This window comes from Myotis lucifugus, unplaced genomic scaffold (assembly GCF_000147115.1).
Source record: "Myotis lucifugus unplaced genomic scaffold, Myoluc2.0 scaffold_6, whole genome shotgun sequence".
Classification (NCBI taxonomy): domain Eukaryota; kingdom Metazoa; phylum Chordata; class Mammalia; order Chiroptera; family Vespertilionidae; genus Myotis; species Myotis lucifugus.
Window position 1 is genome coordinate 12,929,690 of NW_005871054.1, and position 11,577 is coordinate 12,941,266.

The window sequence follows — 11,577 nt, forward strand, 5'->3', positions numbered from 1 at the left end:
TAGATTTTTGCCACTCTAACTTGATTTGAAATGCATTAAGAGGTCTATCTCTCTTGAAACACCTCAAAGTGAGGCAATTTGTGAAGAGAAGAGTCCCTTACTGCTGCTTAAACCCTGGACGAGAGCGATCACATTCTATTTTTGTACTAAGCGTGTGTTCTGTTTAAAGAGATCCCCCAGCAGGTCTCTGAGTGAAACAGACTCTATCATAAGGGAAATCATATCTCAAGTTCAGAGATTGTGAGCTGGTGGCCCAGACTTTTGTTCAGTTTGGAGAGTGGCTAAGAAACTTGAACCAGCAGTTGAAAATCAGCAGGTTCACACAAAAAGATTCCATTCTTGCTGCTCTTGAAAAACTGTACATGAGGCCTGCATCCTCCCATGGTCAAGATGGGCAGGAGGGAGGTGAGTAGGGGCTGCTTTTACATTGGCTCTTCCTTTCCTGTTACTACACCAGGCCAGCGTCCCTCTTTTACCTGTTCCGTCTGGGCCCTCTGGGCATCCCAATCTGGAGAATGGGGCTTGTGTGCGTTTGCTTAGGAGAGCCATCTGAAGCTTCTCTGAAGTTAGCTTGGTATCTGAGGGCAGGTGAGCTTTTTACCACTTTACTTCTGCTTCCAGAATCTTCCAATCAAAGCACACTGATTTCAGGAACCCACTGGGGCAGCTCTGGTACCAGGGGGCTTTGTGCATGTGAGGATACAGAAATCATAAGTGAATGTTAGTGAGCGTGAACTGTAAGATTTCTCTTGGGATCCAACCACCTTCCTCTTCTTTCTTATACCTGCCTTAGTATCCTGGTCTCCAGAGAGAGCGAGCTAGGTATGGCTGATTCAAGAGGGAAGACCCCCAGGCCAGCTACAGACCCAATTACCTGACTTGAGGGGCAAAATAGAGGATGTTGGGAGGGTCCAGAGGAAGCTCTCCAGGGCTTGGAGTATGGATCTCCTGTGCACTTCTCAAAAACATGGCAGGGATATGACTCCGGTTGGGCCAGTGAGTGAGGACTTACCAGTACATCATGTCCCCTCTGAAAGGCATTTCCCTCCACAGCCTTTGATGGGAGGCAGGAAGAGAATGGGTAGAATAAAAGGGTAGGTTTTTAAGTCAAACACTTTTGAATTTGCTACTGCTAGGTGCAAGTAGAGAGACACAGAGTAGGGCTACACAATACCATTGGAAATTCAGTAACAGTACTCTTCAAAGCAGCTCTGAATCTTCATCCACAAGCCCAAATAGACATATATATTTCTCTGTTTTCTTTAAATCAACTTTCAGCTCCTTGCCACAATTGGTCTCTGCCATCTTTCAGCTGAGGAAGCCCAGGCAACTCTCTAAGTCTGCTTTCTCAGCTGCAAAGAGAGGGTGGTAATCGTGCTCCTTCGGAGGATGGGATGGGGTGGGTGGGGGTGGGCATGGGACGAAATGAGGAGACATAAAGTGCATTGGGCATGCAGAGTATGCAGGAGGTATTGTGTGCACCCTTTTCCCCTCTCCCAGAAGCCTTCACAGAATATGTCAGCCCACAGAGCCCTGCTCAGCCTGTTGCATCCTTTTGTTCATTGGATTGTTCACCCATTTATTCCTCAAGTACTGGGAGCTCCCTGCAGCCACACTATTAGCTTCTCTGGTGTCTCCTGGCTGAAGCCAGAGCTGGGAGAAGAGCTGCCCATGGTATGGAGCTATAGCACTGGCCCTTCCTGGGGGTGGGGGAGATCTGGAGACCCCCATCCCACCCACCCCACCTCCTCAGCCAAAAGTTGCCTTGCTCAGCATTTTCTGCCCAGCTTCCTGGTGGCTGGCTTCCAAGGCCTGCTTTCTGTCCCAGGACCTTACAAAGGCCCCTTTGATGAAAAGTTTGAGGCAAAGTGACTGTGTCATTTGATACAAATGAGGCTCATGGGGGTACAAGTTGAGCTTTATTCTTCTATTTTTGGATTTTCTAACCCAGAGCAAAATGATCAGCTGAATGGGGCGAGGGGCAGAAGCCAGGAGGGAGGGGAACCTCGGAGGAGATGGAGAGCTTGAAGCTTCTGGTAATTAGCCCTGTGATTAGCAGCTGCCAGATCTGAGTGTGACCTGCACGCAGAGAGGTGCCTCCTGCTCCCTTAGATGCTGCTTCCAGAGCCCATGGGTGAACCAGGGGTCCTCTTTACCTGGGAGGAGACCTCAGCATCTCCCACCCCCTTTCACAATGCACCCCCTGCTCCCCTCCCGCCTACTGATGGGGTGTTCAAGGCCATAGTCTCTCAGGGTGGGACTTGAGAGATACCACCAAAGCCCCTTACCTCAGGGGTTCTCCTTCATATAACCCCCAGTCTGGCCTCATGTGCGGACCACCAGGGCAGTGGCACCAGGCCCCATGTTCAAGGGGACCCTGTGAACAGAGGGACCCCTGTGCTGGGGGGATGCCAAGCTGAAAGGGACCCCTGCATTCGGGGGGGCATGTTTGGTTTCAGGCTCTGCTGTCACCACCTTGCAATTTTTATTTTTTTTTAACACCTGCATTGTTTTTTTGCACTGGGCCCCACACATTCTGGAGCCAGTTCTCTCAGTTCTTAAAATCGAGTGGACAATTCCTACACCCTTCCCTGCTCATCTCTTACTAACACCTATCATTTGCATAGCTCCCCATTTACCATGAGCTTGCACCCCCTTATCAAACTCACCTGTCACCACAGCCCTGTGAGGTGGTTACATCACCCACTCACAGCTGAGGAGGAGGTCCTTTGTGGGGATTTGTCCCATGACCTCAGGCCCTTTGTTCCCCCTGAGGAACAAACATGCTTGCCTCCTGACACACGTATAACCCATCCTACTGAAGTGTAGGAAATGTGCAAGTCCGAAGCCGATTCTCCACTTTGCTCTTAAAAGCCGACCAAGCCCGCCGAGGGTGCTTAATAAATACTGACTAATGAACCTGCAGCTGCTGCTCCTTTGGCTAATTAAGTCTAAATAAGTCACAGACTTTAAATTATGCAACAAGGCTTGGCCAAAACAGCTTAAAAATGCGGGAGCCCCAGCTTTTCTGCTGTGCCCTGTGGAAAAATCCCATCTTTTAATCACGCTTAACCTTCATGAAGGAACAGTGGCAGCCTTTAAATAATGAATGAACGTCTATTAGCAAGGTTTTCCCAAAGCTGCACACATCAGAGGTGGATCAAAAAACGGACGGAGACAGAGCCAGGCCTGGGGGATGCCTGAAGTTTCTGTGAGTCCTGGAGTGCTGGGAAAAATCAGTTGGTTCCTTAGAAGCCCAGAGCAAGGACTTGGAAGGAGCACAGAGGGAGGCCATATGTATGGACACCCCGGGCTGCGCCCAGTGCTGATGGAGGTTCCCACAGGACTTTCAGGAGCTATGGGCTCAGTTATCCTCTCTCTTCTCCTGCCCATCTGTGCCTTACCTCCCTCAGACCCTCGAGGCTAAGAGCAATGTCTTCACAACAAGGCACAGGTAGAATTGAGTCATATCCCCTAGAGCAGAGAGCTTTCCAGACTTCCTGAGATGCCCCAGGCAGTGTGGATGCCGCTGGTCCCCGGATGGCATGTTGAGTAGCAAGGATTTAGGTTTTGTAATGTGGCTGCCCAGTACAACCAGTGGGGCACTTTTAAGGCTACCACCCGCCCCCCCCCCCCATCATCACAAATCAATTAAATTCAACCCTAGGCTTTGGTTCTTTTTAAATTTTTAAAAACTGAGTTTGAGCCCGGCTGGCATGGCTCAGTGGTTGAGTACCAACCTATGAACCAGGAAGTCACAGTTCGATTCCCGGTCGGGGCACATGCCTGGGTTGCAGGCTCGATCCCCAGTGCGGGGCATGCAGGAGGCAGCCAATCAATGGTTCTCTCCCATCATTGATGTTTCTCTCTCTCTTTCCCTCTTCCTTCCTCTCTGAAATCAGTAAAAAATATATATATATATTTAAAAACAAAAAACTGAGTTAGAGTCTAGATAACTTACAGGTCACCCAAATGGAAAGCTTAACCAACGTGCTGCAGCCAGTTATCTGCTAAAGTGGGATTAGGAACATACTTGGCAGGAAGTGGCCTTGGGAACCAGCCTGCTCCCCCTTCCCTCCCGTGACCAGCAGTCTCCAGGACTGGTCTTGCCCTCGAGCCCGGTTGCCACCAGTGTGGTTCCATTTGGGGAGCAGGAAAGATACTTCCATCTCCCTCTCCCTAAGCCTGCCTGAAACTTGGCTATGAGCGCATGATTGTTTGGGCGAAAGCTGAGTGTAATGTGTGGCTCTGTTACACCCTCAGTCTTGAGCAGCTCAGTATGGTGTGAGTGGGCTGACAGGCGAGCTGCCTGTCGAGCTGTAGGGGGCACTGGGCCTCGTCCTGTGGGACCTGGGATTCAGGAGGAGGAGGGATCTAGGAACAAACTTGCTTCCTCTTGCATTTTTGCTGAAGGTACCCAGCACAGAGGGGCATCCTTCTAAGTCCCCAGGCCAGGCTGCTGTACTGGCTGTGTAAGGTCATGGGGCCTCAGGCAGAGGTCAGGAGGATGAGGGCAGAGCCGTTCCAGTCATGTATCCAGGGAAAACCATGACCTTCCTGCTGTGGTATGAGAATGAGGTCTTAAGACAGAAGTGGGCCAGGCTCAGATTGGCTGCAGCTGTACTCCACCCAAGTGTCTCAGCCCCACCACGACTCTGGCTCCGTGCTGGGGAATGGAGTGGGAGCTGGGCCTAAAAAAGGCTGTGCACGGTAGACAGTCACTTATTCAATATCCACTCCTCCCTCTTCCCATACTCTCAGAATCCTAATTTTGTTCAATTCTGCAGTAGTGCCCATGCAAAAAAACAAAAAAAAAAACACAAAAAAACAAAACAAAAAAAACACAAACAAAAACAAACACCTTGCCATCTCCAAAGCCCTGCAGCTAGAGCAGCCACATGACCATCTTCTCCGAGAAGGTTGTGAAAACGACCCAAAGCGAAAACCCTACCACTGAACATTTAATGATAAATGACAGCTTTATTACTTCCAAGTAACCTGTCCCACGGAGCTACACACAGGGGTGGATGCATTGAGTTGAGTGGAAGATGAGAAGCCACCATAGACTCAGATGGCAGGATAATGTGTAATGACATTGAAGCCTGGGGAGGTCGCCTTTTTTTCATGTGTTTTCAGTGAGCATCACTCAGAGCCTGAGACAGAAACTTACTCTTTTGTCCTCTTAAGGCAGAGCCCTATGCCTGGGAAGAGGAGAGGTTCCGAAAGACTTGATTGATTGTACAGCTGCCCAGCCGCATTCAGTTTGCTGCATTTATCCCCTAAAGATTCCTATTCCTATTCATTCCTGGGCGGGGCTGCTGGGGTCAGTGCAGCTGACAGTGAGCTGGGGTGTGTGTGACAGAGAAGGGGTGGGGGCTGGCAATGGGGAGCTGAAGTTCTTTATCTTGTTACATAGGCACTCTGCAGCTTCATTTTGAGCTTCCCGAGAGCCCTCTAGTGTTCAAAGTCTGTTCCTTTAGGTTGTGGCTGCCTGTTTATTTGGGGGGGAGGGAGGTGTGTGCAATTCTATTGTGGATAACTGTTTATTTGCTGTGGTGTGTGTGTGTGTGTGTGTGTGTGTGTGTGTGTGTGTGTGTGTGTGTTGAGGGTTGGGCTGTGTGGCCTGTTTTTTTTCCCTCCTCCCACTTTTCCACGGGACTGCATTGCTGAGTCGCTCTGGGCCCAATCAGGTGTTCAATTCTTCCTTCCCTAGGAGGATGCCCAGAGTTGGCTCCCCTGCCTCACCCAGGCAGGCACTGCTCAGGAGTAGGGGCACCCTTTGCCAATCAGATCCTGATAGGCCTGTCCTGGGCTCCCTGGAGCTTCAGCGCCCCTCTTTGTGGCCCGAGGGCAGGCTCCAAGCCTGCATGACTGACTGTGCAGTCCTGTTCAGCCCGGCGACACATGGACCCTTGCCAGTGGCCTGGTGATGCTCTACTGACATGTTTGCAGAGCTGGAAAGAGCTCAGGGAGTCTCTTGTACTAGTTTCCTGCAATAGTGTTGCTGCTATAACACATGACTATAAACTTAGAGGCTCAGGGAACCTCCCATATATTCTCTTATAGTTCTGGAGGCCAGGGCTGCATTCTTTCTGAAGGTTTAGGAGAGAACCCCTCTTCTTGCCTTTCCTAGCTTCTAGAGCAGGGGTGGGCAAACTTTTTGACTCGAGGGCCACAATGGGTTCTTAAACTGGACCGGAGGGCCGGAACAAAAGCATGGATGGAGTGTTTGTGTGAACTAATATAAATTCAAAGTAAACATCATTACATAAAAGGGTATGGTCTTTTTTTTTTTTTTTTTTTTTTAGTTTTATTCATTTCAAACGGGCCGGATCCGGCCCGCGGGCCGTAGTTTGCCCACGGCTGGTCTAGAGGCTGCCTGCAGGCCTTGGCTTGTGTACCCGCATCACTCCAACCTCTGCTTCCGAGGTCACATCTCCTCTCCAGTCCCCACCTTCCCGTCTCCCTCTTATAAGCACCCTTGTGATTACATTGGGCTCACCTGGATAACCCAGGACGATCCCCCCATTTCAAGGTCCTTCATTTAATTGCACCTCAAAGTCTCCTTTGCCACATAAGGTGACATATTCATAGGTTCTTGGGACTGAGACATGGACATCTTTGGAGGCCCCCCGTGCCCCTCCCCCAAGCCTACCACTGCTCCCCGCACCTCATGGCATGATTTCTGCGATTCTGGAAAGGCTTTCTAAACCCCTCTTCCTACGGATGCTTCCCTAACCTGCTAACTTGTGAAACTGCCCTCTGAGCAGATCGAGCATCGCCATCCTTAGTGAGAGCTTGGGCTGAGTGCAAGGCCTGGACATGTCACTCACACTAAGGTGTAAAAGGCTGACAGCGAGCGGTGATTTCTAACAGTAAGTTCTGATCGCCAGGAGGCAGCGTGTTAGGGCAGGAGGCGCCAGGGAGGAAGGAGGAAGGGTGGCTCGGGCTAACGTGGCTCATGTCCCAGCAACACTAAACGGAGGCTCTCAGTGATGGAGAGAACCAAGGCACTTAGAAGTATGACCACAAAGTTTTAATCAAACAGAGCAAGATGGCCGCGATGCAGAACAGGTAGTGCTTGGAGAAGAGGAAGAAGATCATCTCCTTGGTGACATAGATTATGTGTATGAAGATGAAGCAGTACAGGAACATGGCAAACTGGTTCTGGGGGTGCAGGAGGTCCTGGAAGCTTCCTGAGAACTGTGGGGGAGAGAAGAGAGTGGAGCTGGCAAAACGGGGGCCTGGGTGCCAGGCAGAGAGCTGGGCTGTCATCCTGCTCTTGTGCCTTCCTGAATGGGACCTCCAGCAGGTCGTTGTCCTCACCGGAGGGAAGTAACAGTGCCCACCTCGTGGGGTTAGCAGGAGAGAGAGGCAAGCAACAAATTCCTAGCAAGGTCACTGGCACAGAGAGGGCATTCGTGGGCGTTCACTTCCCGAGGCTGCTCTTATCCCTCCTGACTCAGGCCTCTCCTCTCTGTTTCATGCTGCCTCTGAGTCACACAGGTAGGCAGTCTCCTGGGCCTCTGAGACCCTAGATCTGAAGGCCAGGTCTCGGCGTGTCCTCTGACAGTTTGCCCAGACACTTAACAGTTTGTTTTCTGGACAGTAGCACAATGCGAGGGTGTCCCCTGGGCACAGATGACTGTTTCTGACTCTCTTGGTCCTGGCCCATGGCACATAGGGTCAGTCTGTGGTCCTTCAGTCCAGGGTTTGGTCTCTCCTGTGGACAGGTGGTGAGAGATGGGGGCTGGGGGTCTCCCTCAACCCTGAGAATCTTAGGCCTGAGGAAAACTACTGAAGTTGTCTGGCTGACCCTGCCTGTGTGTTGTTCTTTTCTGGAATCTATGTAATTGAGGTTGACAGAGCCCATGGTAACTGTAGAAAGCACCAACATATAAGGAAGGTGATATTTTGATCTGCAGTTAAGATACCACCCATGGTTTATCCTTTCAAGTATCTTTTAAAATCATGCCACATTTCTTGTAAACAGGCAGAGGGCAGGGTCTGTGGTTCCCTAAACTCGGTAGAAACACACCCACAGAGGTAGTTTTCAATGCAATGGAATGTATCCCATTCACCCAGAAGAGAGAGAGTGGGGAGGAAGTTGAAATATCAAGTCAGCTCTCCACCTTTCCACAAAACACTTTTGTAAACTATTGCTAGAGATCGGGGATTTGGACACAGCGTTGCTGAAACCACTACATAAAATGTGAGGGCAACGAAATCAAACGGAGGGGGAGGAAGATGACTCCGGGATGCCCACTCTAGAATGCATGGCAAGCAGGGCTGGAGCCCAGAGGAGGAAGCCTGTGCCCTAGCAGGATGGCAGGGCTGGGCAGGTCTCATGCTCCCCTGCAGACTCCCTATAGCTCTGGATCCGCGGGCTTAACCTCTGCCACCTTTTGTGGGCTGCATGCGTTTTCCATCTGAAATGCTGCTGGGTGAGATGTATGATTTTGATAACAAAGCATGCATTTGTGAAACCTTTTAGACTTTTAAAACACCTTCAATGGTTTATCTTTTGAGTAGAATTCAGAAAGCAGATTAGGACTCTACACCAAAGGTTTCTACCTCATCCGGCAAGGAGAAAGGTCTTCAAAGAGAAAAGGGCAAATAAATGTGGTTGGGAGGAGGCATTGAACAAAGGCATAGTTCCATACATACCTGCTTTCAATAGTTTTGGGCTCCAACTTATAACAAATTTTATCCCAGGATACGGAGAATACAACAAGTTTGAAATGGAAATTATGTGTGAGATGTCAAAAACATTAGGAAATGTGCCAGAATCTTAGAGATAGGCGAATATTTTCTAGATTTTTAAAAGGGGGGGGGATGGATTCTGGAAATCCCCATTCAATTAGCTTGACCTGGCTCAGCAAACGCATCAGTGTACAATGAAGGAGGTATTTTGTGAGCAAGAAAAAAATGATAATTGCTAAGAAGACAGCATGTATTCTTTGAGAACAAATCATGCAACACCAACCCCATTTTCTTAAAAACTATATATTGGGGAAATGCTACAGGTAGTATAATATCATAATTCCGGAAGCCATCTGACAGTGTGTCTCAAGATAGTGTTTTGGACAAAGTAGAGAAATGTGAGCTGGATAAAATGTAACACATGGGTGGTGACTAATGGAACACGCAGGGAGATTTTTTGGTGGCATTTTCTTTAGGTCATACCCTCCTAACAGTTATAGCAATGACTTGAATAAAGGCAGAGGCAAGTTTCTCAGAATTGAGGATGACTCAGAGCTGGGAAGCATAACTCATACATTATATTCCAATAAAACTGAAAAATGATGAGCGTTGCATTTGGGTCAAGAAGTGAATTGCATGAGTACATGAAAATGGTAATAGCTAACAGTTATTGAGTGCTTACCTAATGTGCTAGGCTCATGGCAACGTGCCTCACATGCATTCTCTCATGTAATCCTCACAATGACCCTGTGAGGTAGGTACTGCCTTATGGATGAGCAAACCCAGGCTCCAAGACAATGAGTAACTTGCCCAATGTCACGCAGATGATGCGAGATGGGGCCAGGATTTTAACTGTCTGATTTTAAAGCCCAGAAGAGACTTCTTTAAACAATAACATCTTTCATGACTTAGTGTTAATTATGGCCCAGTCACTGTGCTAAGCACTTCACATCCCATTTAACCACAAGTAGGCGTTCTCATCCCCATTTAGTACAGATTAGGGGAGAATGGTCCGTTTCTTGCCAAAGATGTCTAAGTTTTAGTGTGGCACCTTTGGCAGAGGGTGTCACACCTTTGAGGTGCCATGGGTCTAGCTTAAGCACTGCGTCTCTTAAAAGAGATGCAGAGATGAACGGAGGGTGGTGGAAATGGTGGAGGAAACGTTGCAAGACTCTTCCCTGAGAAGGAAGACCATAGGCAGGTGGGTGGACCAGGTAGAGGCCCTTCCAGGGTCAACTCTCAGTGTAACATGGAAACTCTAAAGCAGTGAGCTCCCAGCTCTGGACCCAGGGCAGGATGTGGCTCTGAAGCAGGTAGGATGGGCTTCAGGATGGAGGCTCCCTCACCCCTGGAGTCAGCCCCTGGCCATCTGGCGAGACCTGCAAAGTTCCCCCCACTTCCATGTCACTTACCAGGCGGGGCCGTGCCTGCTGCTGCAGCTGCTCCATCACCTCCTCGTGCTGCCGCTGCCGCTCATTCTCCTGGTGCAGGTACCTGAGCCGTGTGAGCTCAAACTCCATGCGCACCTTCTCCAGCTCCATCTCAGCACTGAGCTCAATTCCTGGGTTCCCCAGGGTCATGGGCCGCTCTGAGAAGAATTCAGGTCCATCGCCTGCCTGGCCCTTGGTGGTGGAGCCGGTCTTAGAGGACAGTGATTTGGGTGACCCTGAGCAGCCTTTGTCTTCACAAGTTTCCATCTCCTCCAGGTAGTCAGAGGAGGAGTCTGGTTTAGGGGACTCTGCCTCCTGAGGCGGGGAAAGGGGAAATAGAAGGATGGCGAGGAGTCAGTATGGGGCTGCCCCCTACTCCCACCCCAGGGCACTCCCAGAGCCCCAGGCCACAGGGGACTGCAGTGTTTGGAAGCGTGCTTGCTGGGAGTTGTAAAGATCTAGACTGAGTTCTTACTAGACATGCATTGACATGGGGTCATCAGGACCTGAGTTAAGAAGAGGAAGAGGGCAAGCTGACACGAAGGAATGAAACCCTAGAATTGAAAGAGACGCTGGGGAGCTGAGGCTAAAGGCTCTCTTCCTGGTCATTTCAAATCACTTTGGAGGTAACTTCCTCACCTCCTACTCCACTTATCCTTGAGAAGATCGAGACACCCAGTCCTCTGGGGCTACCGTGGGAGGAAGAAACCCAGGGTCTGTGCTGAGGGGACCTAATTATATGGGGACCAACCAAAGGGCCATGGAGGAGCTGGATCCCATGCACGGAGGGAAGAAAGGGCCCCGAATGGGGAGGTAGATGGGAAAGACCTCAGTCAACTTCAAGTGGCTTCCCACAGTCTTATGAAGGGCTCTCTGGTCCCCGGTGATAGCTGGATGCCAGTTGTGGGGATGGGGTGCCCATCACCTGCTCTTCTTAGCAGCTCTCTGGAATCTCAGAGCACTCAGCTCCTATCACATGTCCCCACAGTACTCTCCCTCCCTCTGGGGGTCTGGCTGGAGCAGTGAGATGAGGCACCCCCCTTACCAAAGCAGCCCTGAACTTCCCTTCAGACATGGAGTCATCAGGCACCATCTTGGGGAAGGTTGGGCAGCTTTCTCCCGCCCCCCGGGCTTCCATCATCTCCCTGGCTTCTGTTGTCATCCTGAAATCCGCAATGCTGCCAATTGGGAGCAAAGGACATCTTTCGAGGGACTCACATTTGGCCTCACCAGATTCTACAGCCTGGCCACCATCACAATCCCCTGCCCTCACAATAACCCACATTCCACCAGTTGCTAGGGCCCCTTTGGCAGAGGGTGTCACACCTTGGGGGTGCCATGATTAGGAACTGCAGGGTGGGCCTTTGCCACTCCTAGGGGCTGCTTTGAAAACTAGAATTCCACCACTTGAAGCCCAGAATTCCATCATTTGAAACCTGCTCCC

General features: G+C 50.2%; 1 protein-coding gene across 1 annotated transcript; it reads right to left on the minus strand.

Moving 5' to 3' along the window:
* Positions 1 to 7,014: 7,014 nt before the first annotated feature.
* TMEM247 (transmembrane protein 247) lies at positions 7,015 to 11,295 on the minus strand. Its single transcript, XM_006083474.1, has 3 exons — positions 11,179 to 11,295; positions 10,116 to 10,448; positions 7,015 to 7,203 (listed from the first exon to the last, which is right to left on the minus strand). Exons 1-3 carry the CDS (start codon positions 11,293 to 11,295, stop codon positions 7,015 to 7,017), a joined length of 639 nt encoding a protein of 212 aa, XP_006083536.1.
* Between the last annotated feature and the right edge of the window lie 282 nt (positions 11,296 to 11,577).